Consider the following 15,393-nt stretch of genomic DNA (forward strand, 5'->3'; position numbering starts at 1 on the left):
GATTTCGATTAACTTTTCTTGGCCTGTAGAACAGCGACGAGTCGACTGGACTTTGATTGATTGTGCCTGAGCCTCGAAGTTAATCGTGTTATGCAGCAACGTTTGTACCTACGGCGGTCTTAAACAACTTGGGTCAGTTGAGATGCTTGGATAGTCTCATATTGAGAATCATGCACTCAGTTAGTAGAAGGATCATATGAGCAGGTACCAAAACACTGAACAGAGACCTTGGTAGGCAGTTTCAGGTTCAAGATTTTAGCACCTCCTGCCCAAGAAGCTCGAGCCGGATAATTGACGTGCTGCTGACGAACTTGTGAGGAAGGTGCGGCTAACCGTACCGCATAGTTGGGAAAGTGAGACCCCGTGGCTTGAGATCCTTCTCTTTACTCAATAGCCACGGTTTAGCTTTGGCTAGATTTCTTTAGTGTAAGCTAGGTGGGAACTACTATTGCTGTCCCTCTTTTAGCACTTCCCTCTACTCTAACTCTAGGCCATTTGCAGTACACTACTGTATCCCATGGCTATGGCCTACGGCCTTTGGTGTTTCGTTTCTCTTGCCGCGTGTTCTTATAATGCTGTGCATGTCCCTCTACTATGACTCCCGGGAATTTTGACTCGGGTTTGTGCTCCAATATTGATGCGCCAGTACACGAAAGGCTCGAATCATCTTCATCTGACTTGATTTCGGTATCTTCTTGGCCTTATATCGATTCACCATGGCTCCGAACCCTTCTCTCGTGCCTCGCGAGGCTCATACACCGCAGCCTGTTCCCATAGGTGGAGATACTATGTCGGTCATCGTCTCACTTGCCGCTACTTCGATATTGTCTATCTTTCTCTGTGCGTCTCTGCTACAATATGGATAACATTCTGGGCTGGTAACTGATATGTTGGTGGAACAGTCCAAAGGATCACTGCAGTTCGCTCATGGTCACGATTGCCCTTCGTTGCTTGGCGTGAGTATATCTAAAATCCAGGCTGTAGTCTTGACGTGCTAACAAGCAATTTTCTTGATAGTCGTTCTCATCATCTATATCGACTCTTATGGCTTCGTTTTCACTTCGGCGATTCTCCAACAGGTTTTCGGCGTTAACTCCAGCTTCAACATCTGCCATGGAGCAATTCTGCTATGTCTTATCTGTTATGTGACAACCAAGATTGTGGGTTCTTACTATATATCCCACCGAAAGAACATGGCTAACATAAATACAGCTTATCTATGTCTTCCTTGTCGAGAAAGCAGTATGTGACAGAACAATAACAGAAAATGGCCAACGATTCTAACGAAAGATAGCACGTTATTCGAAGCTCTACAACACGAAGACGAAACTCGAAACTTTACTTGTTCAACATGATCACTCTTCTCGTCGGTTACGGAGTTGTTGTGGTAATGAACTTCATGTTGTAAGTCATCCCTTGCAAATGCTACGTTTCTTTCTTCGTCGACTAACCAGAATGTTATCAGCCGCATTGCCAGGATTGTCAACGGAGAGTGCTTCATTGGAATGCAAAAGATCTCAATGATTCCTCTTATTGCTTTCGATGCTGTCGTCAATGTTTATCTAACTATCCTTTTCCTTATTCCTCTTAAGAGTAAGTTGAAGAGAACCAAGTGCGATGATAAGATATGCTGACAAAGGTTTTAGACCTCTACTCCTTCAAGAACTTACCAAAGACCGGTGCCAACTCTCGCCTTCGCAGCGTTGCCGTCCGCACTTTTGTCGGTGCTTGCTGCACCCTCACAAGCAGTATTGTGTATGGTTTTTTCTACATCATATGCTTGAGACCAGAAACTAACAACGCACTATAGCAATTTGACGGTTCTGATGGTTCTTAACGGTGAGCCTGGATGGGTGTGCCTCATGTGCTGTAACAGCGATGGTACGTTTAATTTTATCGATGCCCAAAATACGGTCTAACACAATCCAGTTCTCTTCTCGGCTATCGTTGTTCAATGGGTCACTTCCCGTGACAGTGCCGGTTCCTCCAGTCAACCCGTTTCGGCTGCCATCGACAACAGCTACATCGGCCGACGATCATCAGTAGCTCATCCGATGAGCAACCTGCGAACTCCCAACGCCCCTAATGCTGGTCATGATATTGACGACGAGACCCTTCTTGTTTCACCAGGCGTGGTCGCCTTCGCTAGCGATGCCGGCTCTGATGTGACCAAGGTCAGCAGTGGTGTTGTCGTTACAACAACCATCCATCGTCAGAGCAAACCTACCATGGATCGTAAGGAGAGTATTGAAGATGATATCGAGACTATTGGCGAGTCTGAATCAGACTTTCCATTACGACCAGCAGTCTACACACCAGGTCAAACTAATGCCTCTGAGCCACCACGGACACGGATTCAAGGTGGCGCTAGACCACAGCATCAGCGAACGAAAACACTTTCATTCTCACGGCCGTTGAACTGAAAAGCTAAGGTACAAAATTCATAGAGGGGGAATTCCATTGACTCTTTAATTAGATGAGGGGAGGGGGGCGTTCATGTAATTTTTGGAAAGTCACGATTGTTTGAAAAGGCCGGAGTTTGGATGGGGTGGGAGCAAAATACCCAAATCTTTCCTATAGATATCATCGAGCATTGTATAAGCTCGCCAAACTAATCATATATTTTTTTGCCTTCGATGACCATGTGCACTATTGCAGTAGATCGTGGCAAGTGCCCAAGAAGATATTTCATTCGACGGACAGGTCTCAGATTCCAGAAATGGAATGATACAAGGAGCTGTGTGCTGATCTCCCGTGCCTTGACATGGCATAGCATTCCATGACTCCCAGCCTTACGGATGCGTCAAGACACAGCCTCCATCATAGGATCGATCTAACGGTCAAATGATCCAGAAGCTTAGGGATATGGGGATGTGAAACAATGTGAGCGCTGGAGGCTCTTAGAGACATTTGACATCACATGCATAATTCAACACGGGAAATGGTTCAAGGTGGTTGGAGCAGTTAAATCGCTGTTCATTGTCGTCGTAGCTCGTAGATGTATCTGCGCGCTAAAGTACTGGTCTATCAAACTGCTAAGATCAGGAAATTGTGTCTATTTGCAAAGCCCCCTTTTTTGTATGTGTGCGAGGTCCCGGAACTGGTAATAAAAAGGTAGGTAGGATGACCGTTGCAGAATGCTGAGTGAACCGTGTGGTAAAGCCAGATCCAGGTCACCTAGATGCAGAATATGTACAGAAGTCAACGGGGCCATCCTTGAACCGAAAATATCTATCCTCCCCTCCCGAAAAAAAAAAAAAGCTAATTTGAATAGTTGGGTATCCCCTAGCGAGTGTACAAGAAGTGTTAAAAAGAACTGGTGGCGTCATCTGCCGTCAAGCTTTGGTAAGCTTAAGCGGAGGCGTAAACGCTACCGTACTTGGACATCTCGGTCTCGGTGGTCATGAGCATACCGGTGTCGACCTTGAAGTAGGAGTAGGCATCAAGGTAGTCGAGAGCCTCAAGACGAGGAATGGCCTCCTCGAGCCAAGAAGCGATAGCCTCATCGGAGCCCTTGGGGGCGAACTCGGTGAGCCAGATGGGCTTGCCGCCGCAGATCTCGTGGGACTTCTCGAGGTGCTCGAAGAGGGTCTCAGCGTACTCAACCTCGGAGTACCAGTGGACGTTGCAGAAGTCGTAGTGGCACTTCTCGCTCTGGTTGTCACACTCCTTGACGAAGTTCTCGAGCCACTCGCGACCCTCCATGGGGAGACCACTGTTGCTGATGGAAGGAGCACCGATGAGGGCCTTACCGGCGTAGGGGTTCATGAGCTTGACGTGGGCAGCGGCAGCGGCAGCAGGGGTCATGTGAGCCTGGCCACCGTTATCGGGCTCGTTGAAGGAGAAGATAGCCTTAGCACCGTTGGAGAGGGCCTTGGCACAGTTGTCGGCAAAGCGGTCGACATGGACGGCTTGGTCGGACCAGAGGGTAGGGATGAAGTTCAGGCCCTCGAGACCACCGGACTCGGAGTCCCAGTTGTAACCCCAGCCACAGTTCTCGCAGTTGGAGGCGAAGAGGTTGGCCATCTTGACGTTGTTGTAGCAGACACCTCGCTTGTGGGAGAAGCCAACAGAGCCGCCGGAGGAGCCGCCGGAGCTGGGCTTGGTCTTCTTGGGGGTGCTGGCGGCCTTGACCTGCTGGGCCTTGATGGCCTTCTTGGGAGCGGGAGCCTCCTCCTTAGCCTTGGGAGCCTCGTAGGCAGCCTTGGCGGGCTTGGAGGCAGCCTTAGCAGCCTGGGAAGGCTTGGCGACTTTGATGATGGTGGTAGGCTGAGCGGCAGCGGGAGCGGGAGCAGCAGGAGCCTCGGGCTTGGAAGCGGCCTGGGTGGCAGCAGGAGCGCCGCCGGGACCGAAGTAGTTGTTCTCCCAAGAGACGACCTGACCGTCGATGGTGGCGGTGATCCAATCACCACGCTTCTGGGGGTGCTGGTGACCGTGACGGTGGCCGAGGGCGAGAGCCGGCTCAAGGAGAGCGGCGGTGGCAGTGAGGATGGTGAGCTTGTTGGCGATCATCTTGACTGACGTTCCTGATAATGGCTGTTTGAGTAAAGATCGAAGGAAACCCGGTGTTTATCGTCGTTGATTGTAATGAGTGTGGACTTGATTTTCGGGGTTGATCACTGTCAGGATGACGGAGTGGAAACAACAACACACGAAATCGAGGTTAGAGATGGTAGTTATATGATCGGCACGGCCGGTTTAGAGAGTGTGTATGCGATCTATCGAAGACGCAAATAGATAGTCTAATGAAGGGCAACGACTGATCGAGCGAGGGTTGACGAGATGAAGGAGAGAAGGGGAAGGGAAGTTCGAAACAAATGGGGGGCTTTGGAGGGTTTAAGAACAAGGAAGTCCTAGCAATAGGGCATGCAAGTCAGTGGTGTGGTTTTGAGAGTGAGTACTTGCGATCAAGTGAACTGGAATGTATCTTTTCGCCTGCTGACGATCGTTGGAGATACCCGAATCTTCACCTGATGCCTGGTATCTTTGTTTCCTGGACTGACCAGAGGGTGCCCACCTGCACTATTCTGAGCCTCCACTGCAGGGGCCGGTTTGGGGCGCCTCTAGTGGAATCAGGTGAAATGCTTGGAGTTGCTCTATGATTCCATTGGCCGAACCGTTCTGTTCCTGGCGCCCGTGCCTGAGTGGATCCAAGGCCGGGTACGCCAACCCCTGGCAGATAGCGGGTCCTATATCAGGGGTATCCCTAACCCCTGTGTGGCGCCTCAGGTAGCATAGAGTCACCTTCCGATTGGGTGGTCCGACCGCCCTCGCAGAGCCTAAACAGCACAACGACAGCAAGAGCGGGCAGAAAAAACATGGGTCAACGTGGCGGTGGATGCATTAGACTGCACAAGCACAAGCACAACCAGTCAGGTGAAGTTATGCTCACACTGAAACAGCCGTAAGCAACACTATTTCGTCCGGCTTTGGTCTAATTACTGCAGGTCCAGTCTCCCCATCTGCAGGAACACAAAAACAGTGAGAAAACAAAAAAGACCGCAAACGGCCCAATAACGTTCTAATGGAATGATTCATCGCAGCCTCTTTCGGGGGCAATTATGCACTGTACAGCGCTCAGTGCTCGCTGTAATGGAACTGACTGATGCTTACGCTGCGATGCCAGCACACTCTCGCCCCGATAACTGACTCGACAATTCCCCATGGAGCTTTGATTTATCCACTATGGTATAAGAAACAAACGGTTCCGTTCGCAGACAGAGATTAAGCCAAGACAGCAAAGCTTGACCGACCTAATTTCCTGCCGGCACTTGGACGCTTCCTTTCGCTTCAGCTGTATTCGAGAACGCCTTGAACGAGCGGACGGACAAGGCCGTGTACTATCGACTTTGACCTACTACCGTAGTAGGAAGCAAGCAGCTGATCCTACCCAGGATGCTCGATGGTAGTCTCGCCTTACTCATGCTTATTCTCGTGCCAAGCCCAGCCCACGTCGTGAATGCAAGACCTCAGGACGTCGACCACCAAGCACAACCTACATATCGCAATTACGGTACAATGCATCAGTAGGCTCTTGGACATTCCAATTGCCTCACACCACGACGCACGATAACCATCATATGACGCCCACAAATTCTGAGTGCCAGTGCTAGCACGACAACGCACAGAAACAACCCAAACTGCCACCGCCAAAAACTCTGAAGTCTGAACGCGCAGTCTCAGGCTTGGCTTTCTGGAGCTGTTCCAAAGTCCCAGACCAGCCTCTTGGGACACCTGAACCATTGCACAGGGCCACGTCGGCTACTAAGCCTAATTCTTACTTAGCATCCGCCGCGTGAAACACCTTCCGAAATTGCGTCCCGCCGCCACACGAACAAGACATTCTCAGTTCATGATTCATCCTTGTCAATATTCGAGCTCTTGTCAATCTCACTGTCACTGTAACCCCCGGGGAACTGACGGCGGATCGGACCCTCGAAGAATACCGTACAAGGTTACTCTGCAAACGGAATCAAAAACCACGGTTGAGCCATTTTTGGCACAAAAAGCTTGGTTCTCGATTCCCCGGTCCAAACACACCAAGGGCATGGGAGGGTCACATCCTCAACCGCTTTATCCCCACCCACCAGCACAACTTGGCTTTGTGGTCTTAGAACACACAAGAGAGGACAAAAATTGGAAGAACACAATGCCAGTTTCGGTTTTGTTTTTTCTTTGTTAGCGTTTTCTTTTGGGCAGAGTTTGCGATTACCCTGCATAAGGGATGGTTGCACTTTTTGCCTTTATCCAAAATCAAGCACAAAGAAGGACACACTCAAGCACTCTTTGTGCATGGGAGGCTAATAAGGGCCACGGACTTTATTTTTTATCTCGTCTTGGCACCGGGACTATTGACATGTGGCGGTCAAGCTGACGTGTTGCTAATTTGTCGTCTTTCTGATTAATGATGCTCTTTCGGGTAGCAAGCCTACAAGCATATTCTGAGGAAGACTCAGGGGAATTGTTTACTTGCCTACCTCCAGCCTCACTGTAAACAACAAAGTCTGTCTCTCAAGCGACCGGCTTTTGTGCGTACTGATCATCGCGATTTCAGCCCATAAGTTATGGAGCCATGGGGCAGCTCATCTTATCTTAGGCCAGATCGCGTCAGAAGATCCCTGATCCACCAAAGCTCGTCGAGCTCTAGAGGCTCCTACTGGACGTTCTACGTATCTTCTATCTAATTATTCAATGAGTGACAGACGCTTGGATGAATTGTCCTACACCGCATTGAGACCTAGACGATGTCCAATCTCTCAGTACGATGGATGGAGTGGGATATTAGCCGTGGTGTTTATACGAGCGCTCTGTCGTATGGCCCCACTGCTATCTGGGGATGTTGAGTTGGGGCCTTCCTTGGACACGGGAATGAAACGAAGCAGCCCGCAACACGGTGATTCTAGAATTATAGCTTGCTCCGGGGATTGTAGAGGCCTCCATAAAAGGCAGTGGATTTTGTCTTGGTAGGCGAGATAACTTATACGGCTCAAGCCTCGAGGTTGAGATATCAACTCGGCTTGGTGTAGGGTAAGATCTTCGGTATGAATCACTGATTGACTATCCACCCGTTGTATCGTAGCACGAGAACATGCTTTTTCAATGTTGCTTTATCAACACCAAAATCACATATTGCCATTGTAGTATATGTTGTTACGTCGGCTGCTATTCTTTGATGATGAGATGCCTGCCCTGATGCCCTATCGCCATTCAAGGACATTCTTCTCACAGAGCCTCGATTGAACTAACAAGGGAGATCAACGTTAACGGTGAACGGCAGTAAATGAGCCAGTTCTCCAAATAGAAACATACCGTAACGTAGCTCCAGACTTTCAGGTGGGCTAACAACACCGATCGACGCTGGGATGGTTGCCAATCGTTGTATTGATGGAAGCGCCCGGTGTTAGTCTTTGGGAAATGAGATGCTGACGATCACAGGCGCGTGTTAATCATTACCTAACTGGGGTTTCAAGATAAAACAAAAACACCATAGTCCGGATATCAAGACAAATGACATATTATGTTTGAGGTTGATATCAATCTTGGGTCTAATTAAATGGATTGTTCCCGTTATTGCAGTTATTGCTCGAATCATTCTAGGCTGAAGCTAAACGCCAACAAATAGGTTATTTGAAACCGGGGCCCCGCTCCATCGATCAAGACGTATCGACAGTTGGGTTTCAGTCAAGAGACAGTTTGGAATAGACGTCATTCTCTATCGTCTGTTTTAAACGGTTAAGTAAAACCGTCAGATCCACCCAGATTGATAGTAAATCAATGTCTCTCAGCCCAACAACAGTTGCATATAGCACTGCCCCCAAATAGGGATGATAATGCGAGGAAGCGGCTGAATGATGACCCGCTATGCCTCGCCCTGTTTGTTAGGGATAGTTACAACTGCAGCGAATGATTGAAGAGACTATTCAACTAATTGTGGCAGAGTCCAAGCCACTTGTAGGGTCAACCACTACAAGCTTCTACACGTGACGATGGAATGCTGATTCGTTGGTGCTATATTGAAGCTATCAAGGACTTGACACCTCGTGAGTTACTTGCTAGGTCTTGATAACTTCATCCTTCCAATACAATTGTTTAATTGATGCGATCATTAAACAACATACAATCGACTGCCGAGAGGATACACTGTCGTCTACTCAACTTGCAGCACAAGCACCTCATTAGATCTACAAGAGCATCATCGGCTAAATAATAACTCTCCGACCAAAAACCTCAAGATGGACATATCACAAGACTTCATGCCGGGAATACTTTCATTCCCCGACCAGTCTGACTTTGACTATAGCGCCTTTCTCCAAACCGACCCTTTGTCATTCGGTGAAAGCGCCTATAACCAACAACAATCATCCTCATCCTCATCAGACAAAGCAACCCCGCCAAGCTCAACATCAAATTCCGGCGGCGAAGTCGCCGTTCGTGCATCTTCACTGCAAAAACAGAGACTTGAGAGGAGAGGTCATACTAAGAGCCGGAGAGGATGCTATAATTGTAAGAGGAGACGTATCAAGTGTCAGGAGACTCGTCCTGCGTGTGGACATTGCACGAAGACGGGATTGAAGTGCGAGTATCCTTCTGCGCCTCAGATTACACATCAGGTATTTATCAGTCGATATTCAAGTTTGGTTTGGAGCTGATGAAGTGTTGAAGCCACATAACCAGGTCCCGCTGTTTAGTCTTCAGGATATGCGCTTCTTTCAGCATTTTCTGACTCAATGTTATCCCCATCATCCGTTGAAGCAAGAGGATGTTTGGACTCATGAGATTCCTTGTATTGCACATAACGTATGTTCCTCTTCAACTTATGAGCGTTTAGTCACTGATCTTACCAGCACGAATATCTCATGCATGCAATTCTAGGGTTCTCAGCATCCGAACTCATGAGAAACGATCCCAGTCTCATCTCATCAGCCATGAACCACCGCATAAAAGCCATTAGAGCCATAAAGAAACGCCTCGGAGAAACAGCCAAGTCCTCAATGGACTACGAGGAGGCAAACGCTATGGTAGCCACCTGCTACGCCTTAACATTCCAATCAGTCAGTCTTGAGGACGGGCTAGCAGAGTATCTGACTTTCATCCGGGGTATCATGATTGTAGGGATGCAGATGATGTTTCGTGGTATCAAGCCGATATTCGGAAACATGATAGAACCAGAGCAAGATGCGCTGCTTGAGCCCCTCATGCAGGGTCTTCCTCTTATCCAGAAGGGGTATACTGATTCTGCGGTCGAGGCTCTTACGAATCTTAAACCGTTGTGTAAAGAGGGTGTTGAGGTTGAGTACCATCAACATCTCATGACGATAGTCGAAAAGTTCTACGTCAACTCCTGGGACGGTAAGTCTCAAATATCTACCACCAATAACCATCTGACTGGGTTTTGTAGCCTATAAAGCGTACACAGCACAATACGGCTGGTGGATGCTTCTCCCCCACGAGACATTCCAAGCCCTCATTAATCCAGATAACCAAGTCATGATGCTCCTCCACTCGCACTGGATTTCTATCAACGAAATCATGACGCCTATCAGCGGACAAGAGAGGAATGTCTCGGACAAGAGTCGTTCTGAAGAGGGAAAGACAGATACTGATCCTGGTTTTGCGCGGTGGTTGAAGTATCTCAATGCGAGCATTGATATGGAGCATCAGGCGTATAATCAATGGCCGATGTGGGTGGAGGAACAACTTGATCGTGATATTACTTTCTTTGGGAGAGTTCCATGAGTTGATCTTGTTAATGAGAATGATCTGACGGAGTTAGTAAGGTATCATGAGAAATTGAACAAAGCTCTATAAGTATAAATTGATCTTGCGATTTCACTTACACCGTGAATCTGCATCTACCGAGTACTTGTGCTTCAACGACACCTTGAGCTAAAAGCCAATCGTTTAAACCGCAATCACTAAATAACCTCGTGATTGAACTCATACTGCTCGGGCGTTACCTCCATCTCGATTCTCTTTGCTCTTATTAGTGAAGTCTCGGCACTGCCTCTGCAAAGCCCCCCACTAATTGACTCTCGCATTCGTCGTATTGTACCCAGAGTGGAGTGTATATCATGAGTTGACCAATCATACCCTAAGGAGCTTGCCACAGGGCTGAAAGATGCCTTGGGCTGTCCGAGGAATACAGCGCCGTATTCTTCGGTTTCAGCGAAGATCAGATTGCGAGTGTGGTCATTATGAGGGAGCTCGTGGGGATTGGTTGTGTATATATATCGCCTGTCCCGGCTTGGGGGTGGAGATGGAGGAGAGTGATCAAGCACTCACACGACTTACACTGGACATACTACTCCAAGACACATTACTTGAGAAGATCAAAATGTCTACAAAGATGGAAACCATGTCGACTTCAGTATCATACCCCAATGGTAGCTCTTCCACACACTTGAACCTCCCTCCTGAGTATGAGACCACCGAAGCTATAGAGCTATCCCGCATCTCACCAGCATCCTCCTCCACAAACTCTCTTCCCGAGTACACAACCCTATACAACAACAATATCACCTCAACCTCTGCTACAGAAGTCTTCTGCCCAACTAAGCAACTTCAGATCCAAGCACCAGGATTTCCTCTCATCAGCCTGCCTCTGCCACCACAGCCAGATCCTATCTACATCTTCAACGTCAGACCAACAGGCGATATCGATGAAGCCGAATATGTTTCCATTCGACCGGCTCGTAACTCAGGATCATGCTTCCTAGCACGAGCAAACGATGAATTGCAGAAGCCACTCTGTACTACGGCTTATCGCTTCGGGCCAGGCAAACCCCCCAAAATTCGTCTTGAGAATGAAACATTTCAGAGCAGACAATCTGAGGAGATCGAAATAAGCTGCAAGGGCGTCTTTACTCGCAGTGTAGTTATGCGAACTCATCTCGGCACCTTCGAGTGGCGGTATAGTTCCCGCGCTGAACGCCGCGCCGTACAAACCTCTGTTGGCGAAGAAGTTGACTGTCTGCTTATCCTTGACCAGGTTACGAAAGTAGCCATGGCAGGCGGAAAGCAGGAAGTGCGACGACGCAAGGTTGGACAGTTCGTGCGTAGCAATGGACTCCGCACTCCAGGCTCAAAGAAATGTACTGCTGGAAATGGAGGACGACTCATGCTTGATCTGCGTGAGTGGCTGGATAGAAAGGACGAAAGTATCGAGATGGAAATTCTTGCTGTTGCAAGCTGTGTATCGATGATGAAGAAGGAAGTCGATAGAAGAAGAATGCACCAGACTATGGTGATCATGGGAGGTGCATCTGGTGGCCCTTGATTTGTTGGAACGGTGACTTGGTTCATGTGTTGGAATTAAATAGCGAGAGTTTGATTTACATGTAGACAAGTTCTTCTGAGATATTCGAGACAGTAGCCGCCAAGAATATAAATATCCTTCCTCTTTTAACTTGCTCAGTCTTGTACATCAGCCACTGCAGTTTTCTCTCTAGGTCCCAGCTCGAGGACTTCTGCCGAAGCAGTCTTAGGCTTCTCGTCCAGATTCGCATTCTCAAGATCTTTCTTGCTGCACTTGCACTTGTACCGTACCGAGCATCCTTGCTTCTCACCAATAAAAGGGTCATTGCGGCACGACTTGCCAAACAACTCAAGAAGCAAGACCCATGTGGTCAATGCGAGAGTGATGGACACGAGATTCAACGAATTGAGGCTCTTGGCCAAGGGCAAGCAGAATAGGATGAGGCAGACAAGTGCCCGGTTGGCCAGCCGAGTCTTTTTGGATAAGCGCCGAGTTGACGGGTGACGATGTCCATGACAAGCTGATATGACTCCCATGAAAAGCAATGCGATAGCAAGACCATGACAGTAGAAGTACCGGATTCCATTGGCGATCTCGGGCTCTGCACGCTCGATATAGTGATCTGTTAGATGCTCAGGGTTTGCGCTCGGAGTGTCAGCAACTAGAACGAGCTTAGACAATCCAGCAGATGCGAGGATATAGCCCATGATGAAGGGAAGATGAGCGTAGTGCCATATCGAAGCTACAACAGTTAACGAAGCACGCTGGCATAGACCCAATGACTCACAAGTATATACAGCGCGCCTGATGGCGTGTACATCGATGTTGCTTCCATCGACATCAAAGTAGATCCAGTTGAAGACAAATGCCTGGCAAAGCCCAAGAATGGCCTTACCCAGAAACACATCGACTGTATAACCTCCATGACTCTGGAACATGGGTCCCATCACAGAGTATCCAAACACCAAAGAAACAAAGGCATTGGTCCGTTCAACTCGATGCTCAATGTTGACGGCGGGAAAGAATTCAAAAAGGCCGGAAAGATATCTCGCAAACCGTTTAGGTTGTGAAGTTGTCCGACCCCATTGAAATAGCCCTGTTAAAATGCTTTGACCACACATATCCAAGGCGATAGCAACCCAGATAAGTCCTAGTCGAGAAGGCATCTCAACATGGATACTGGCGATCCAAATAGTTGCAGGAACGATAATATTGATGGCCTGACAGATCATAACACCTCGAACCATTGGAAGAAGGTAAGCGGTATATAGGAAATGCACGATACCTCTGAATCGAGCAGCAACGTAGAAAGACACAAGCATCGTGTATGTGTTGTGTTCGCCCTCATAGAAGGCATATGTCATATTGGTCGAGAACCTGTTCAGTTAGTAAAAGTCTCATGTCTTTCCAAGGTAACGTACCCCAAGAGACATGCAATCTCAAACAGAATTTCAAGCCGAGTAAAGACATCGTCTGTCTCGAACCAACTCAAGATCAAGGTGATATCGGACCAGATTTTCCAAGACATAATGAACGTAATCGCAAAGCGCAGAAGCTCTTTGCCGGTTGGTTCTGCCCAGACATGTTCACCGTTGACGTGGATAATACCGACTGTTATCTTGTTTAGGTCATGGCTACCATAATAGCACTGGAACACTTACCGTAAAGAAGATCGAAGAAGAGCTCGATGGCCATGATTTCTGTATTGTCCGAAGCACGCCACAGCAGGCCCTTGTGAAACCATTGCTTTATGACTGGCTTCTTGAAGAGCTTGATGGTCTCCCCTAATCGAGGCTGACCCCCACCAGAGCCAACTGATAATGTGTCGGACGTAGACATGCTTGATGAGTCGACACCAGGTGCAGGCTCGTCATCATCATAAGTTCGCAATTCAGCGCCGTAGCCAAACTTGTCGAAATTGGCATTCAGACCGGATGTGCTAGTCGAGAGTCGTTCCATGTGGCTATTGACTAGATCGAGCTGACTCTGCATATCTTCCCATTCGTCAAAAGCAGGGCCATGTTTTCGACGGAAGTGATCACGGCGACTTTCATGGTGATCTCGTGTCTCTTTGAGATAATTGTGGTGTTCTGGTGATCCATGGATAATAATTTCGATCTGTGTATCACAGAGGTCTCCATGTTTTTCACGTAACTCGTTAACGTCCTCTGGAAGAGAGGCAATCACCCTTTTCCCATTGGGGAGAGTAAACTCCTGCGGTCGCCGACGTCGAGCAGAAGGGATAAAAGACATTTCAGGAGAGACGACGGAAGTTGTAAGGTTAAGAAAGACAACCCAGTACCATTATATGAGGAGAAGCTGGAATAGCTGCAGGATAAGCACAGAGGCCAATGGTATGTGCTTATTGGGCGGCCGACTCTATAGTAGCCCCTGCTATCTTGATGCCGCTACTATTGGCTTTTGGTGATGTGTCTCACGGCTTATTTGATTTGAAGCTGCACGACCCTTGGCCAAGCCATGCATATTTGAGATAAGCATGTTGTTTCACTTAAGCTTAACAAGACACGAGTAATCATGACTAAGGAATTGAAAATGGTTGTGTTTATTATTCGTATTGAAAGCAATGTCTGACGAAAAGGATTATGAGAAGGATTGTTAGCTCGTGAGAATAGGTGAGATGGCTGCTGTAAATTGATTAGATCCAGGTACGCAAGGGTCTTCCCGCTACACTAACACCGTCTTACATCACGTGACGTATCACCACATCCCGGCTGTTTCCCGGCTCCAGCAGCAAATTCGGCCTAAGGCTACCATTTCTAGCTCTGCCGTCGTCCGGTAATTCGGGGCAAAGATTCAGCCATCACCAACTACCAAAACCAATCCCTCCCAATTCAACCTCCAACACCGCCAATATGCCTGCTGCGTGGAGAGCCGCTGGTCTTACGTACGTCAATTGAACCCTCAGACATTGCCGATTTTATCGCCTGCCCGCCGAGCGACCGTACCCGAGCACCGAGAAGCTAACATCTTTTTCCCGATAGCTACAACCGCTACCTGGGCATCGCCGCCCGCGTTGTCCGCCGAAGCTTGAAGGAAGATAAGAGAATCGCTGCCGAGCGCCGAGGCGAGATGGAACTGCGATTCGCCAAGTGGAATGTAAGGCGACGCTGAACCTGCGAATATCGAAATAAAGCGACAAAAGACTAACGGGTAATTACCTCAACAGAACGGCAAGCAGGGTGAGCCCCAGGACCTTGCTAAGGCCAACGCTGCCATCGCCGCCGAGAACGCCGCTTAAGCAAATCGAACGAGATGAATGATTGCGCGTGGAAATTTGGAAGCATGGCGCCTGACGGGGGCTGCTCGGTTGGGATGAGATGGAACTTGTTCACCAAGAGCCGCCGACTGCATGAACCTGGTACCACTGTATCATTAATGATTGCTACAATATAACAATCAACTCAAAACTACGATTGCAATTGAGGAATAGGAACTGCTGGTGATAAATAATGTCCAACGAATTGCATCGTGATCGTGATCGTGATGTGATGTGATGGTCACAGTGGGACGTAGATATCTCAACTTTCTGCCAACCCGGCTACAGCCGAAACGACAACAACTCTCCACAAAAGCGTTAGATGAAGACCGCATTAGCAGCTGACTTTGTCATAATATTC

General features: G+C 48.3%; 6 protein-coding genes across 6 annotated transcripts; 4 read left to right on the forward strand and 2 right to left on the reverse strand.

Annotated features, from left to right (window-relative positions):
* Positions 1-484: 484 nt before the first annotated feature.
* On the forward strand, positions 485-2,698 carry B0J16DRAFT_327501 (uncharacterized protein). The gene is made up of 9 exons (XM_046126104.1): positions 485-840; positions 903-956; positions 1,018-1,160; positions 1,213-1,242; positions 1,295-1,404; positions 1,466-1,593; positions 1,647-1,755; positions 1,811-1,881; positions 1,930-2,698. The coding sequence occupies exons 1-9, from the start codon at positions 717-719 to the stop codon at positions 2,421-2,423; spliced, it is 1,263 nt and encodes a 420-aa protein (XP_045988758.1). The 5' UTR covers positions 485-716; the 3' UTR covers positions 2,424-2,698.
* A 476-nt stretch (positions 2,699-3,174) lies between these two features.
* Positions 3,175-4,893, reverse strand: B0J16DRAFT_327505 (glycosyl hydrolase catalytic core-domain-containing protein). Its single transcript, XM_046126105.1, has one exon. The coding sequence runs from the start codon at positions 4,510-4,512 to the stop codon at positions 3,352-3,354; it is 1,161 nt and encodes a 386-aa protein (XP_045988759.1). The 5' UTR covers positions 4,513-4,893; the 3' UTR covers positions 3,175-3,351.
* Positions 4,894-8,270: 3,377 nt separating this feature from the next.
* Positions 8,271-10,433, forward strand: B0J16DRAFT_327511 (uncharacterized protein). The gene is made up of 5 exons (XM_046126106.1): positions 8,271-9,110; positions 9,163-9,297; positions 9,345-9,849; positions 9,899-10,260; positions 10,338-10,433. Exons 1-4 carry the CDS (start codon positions 8,733-8,735, stop codon positions 10,234-10,236), a joined length of 1,356 nt encoding a protein of 451 aa, XP_045988760.1. The 5' UTR covers positions 8,271-8,732; the 3' UTR covers positions 10,237-10,260; positions 10,338-10,433.
* A 401-nt stretch (positions 10,434-10,834) lies between these two features.
* Positions 10,835-11,776, forward strand: B0J16DRAFT_377577 (uncharacterized protein; the record flags this gene model as incomplete). The annotated part of the gene is made up of 1 exon (XM_046130852.1): positions 10,835-11,776. The coding sequence occupies one exon, from the start codon at positions 10,835-10,837 to the stop codon at positions 11,774-11,776; it is 942 nt and encodes a 313-aa protein (XP_045988761.1).
* Positions 11,777-11,843: 67 nt separating this feature from the next.
* On the reverse strand, positions 11,844-14,120 carry B0J16DRAFT_13813 (bacterial low temperature requirement A protein-domain-containing protein). The gene is made up of 4 exons (XM_046121843.1): positions 13,417-14,120; positions 13,177-13,366; positions 12,543-13,132; positions 11,844-12,497 (listed from the first exon to the last, which is right to left on the reverse strand). Exons 1-4 carry the CDS (start codon positions 14,006-14,008, stop codon positions 11,911-11,913), a joined length of 1,959 nt encoding a protein of 652 aa, XP_045988762.1. The 5' UTR covers positions 14,009-14,120; the 3' UTR covers positions 11,844-11,910.
* A 413-nt stretch (positions 14,121-14,533) lies between these two features.
* On the forward strand, positions 14,534-15,325 carry B0J16DRAFT_327515 (mitochondrial ATP synthase). The gene is made up of 3 exons (XM_046126107.1): positions 14,534-14,660; positions 14,758-14,872; positions 14,943-15,325. The coding sequence occupies exons 1-3, from the start codon at positions 14,629-14,631 to the stop codon at positions 15,012-15,014; spliced, it is 219 nt and encodes a 72-aa protein (XP_045988763.1). The 5' UTR covers positions 14,534-14,628; the 3' UTR covers positions 15,015-15,325.
* The last annotated feature ends 68 nt before the right edge of the window (positions 15,326-15,393 follow it).

The sequence above is a fragment of the Fusarium flagelliforme genome, assembly GCF_020744385.1.
Source record: "Fusarium flagelliforme strain FIESC 12 MPI-CAGE-AA-0113 chromosome Unknown B0J16scaffold_1, whole genome shotgun sequence".
Lineage (NCBI taxonomy): Eukaryota > Fungi > Ascomycota > Sordariomycetes > Hypocreales > Nectriaceae > Fusarium > Fusarium flagelliforme.

Coding starts and splice junctions, on each gene's coding strand:
- B0J16DRAFT_327511 (XM_046126106.1), top strand. CDS start 8,733: ATGGACATATCACAAGACTTCATGCCGGGAATACTTTCATTCCCCGAC. Junction 9,111..9,162: donor CGCCTCAGATTACACATCAG/GTATTTATCAGT, acceptor GAAGTGTTGAAG/CCACATAACCAGGTCCCGCT. Junction 9,850..9,898: donor CTACGTCAACTCCTGGGACG/GTAAGTCTCAAA, acceptor TGGGTTTTGTAG/CCTATAAAGCGTACACAGCA.
- B0J16DRAFT_13813 (XM_046121843.1), bottom strand. CDS start 14,008: ATGTCTTTTATCCCTTCTGCTCGACGTCGGCGACCGCAGGAGTTTACT. Junction 13,367..13,416: donor CTTCTTCGATCTTCTTTACG/GTAAGTGTTCCA, acceptor ACAAGATAACAG/TCGGTATTATCCACGTCAAC. Junction 12,498..12,542: donor CAGGCGCGCTGTATATACTT/GTGAGTCATTGG, acceptor TAACTGTTGTAG/CTTCGATATGGCACTACGCT.
- B0J16DRAFT_327505 (XM_046126105.1), bottom strand. CDS start 4,512: ATGATCGCCAACAAGCTCACCATCCTCACTGCCACCGCCGCTCTCCTT.
- B0J16DRAFT_327501 (XM_046126104.1), top strand. CDS start 717: ATGGCTCCGAACCCTTCTCTCGTGCCTCGCGAGGCTCATACACCGCAG. Junction 841..902: donor GATATTGTCTATCTTTCTCT/GTGCGTCTCTGC, acceptor TTGGTGGAACAG/TCCAAAGGATCACTGCAGTT. Junction 1,243..1,294: donor TCTTCCTTGTCGAGAAAGCA/GTATGTGACAGA, acceptor AACGAAAGATAG/CACGTTATTCGAAGCTCTAC.
- B0J16DRAFT_327515 (XM_046126107.1), top strand. CDS start 14,629: ATGCCTGCTGCGTGGAGAGCCGCTGGTCTTAC. Junction 14,661..14,757: donor TGGAGAGCCGCTGGTCTTAC/GTACGTCAATTG, acceptor TTTTCCCGATAG/CTACAACCGCTACCTGGGCA. Junction 14,873..14,942: donor TGCGATTCGCCAAGTGGAAT/GTAAGGCGACGC, acceptor TTACCTCAACAG/AACGGCAAGCAGGGTGAGCC.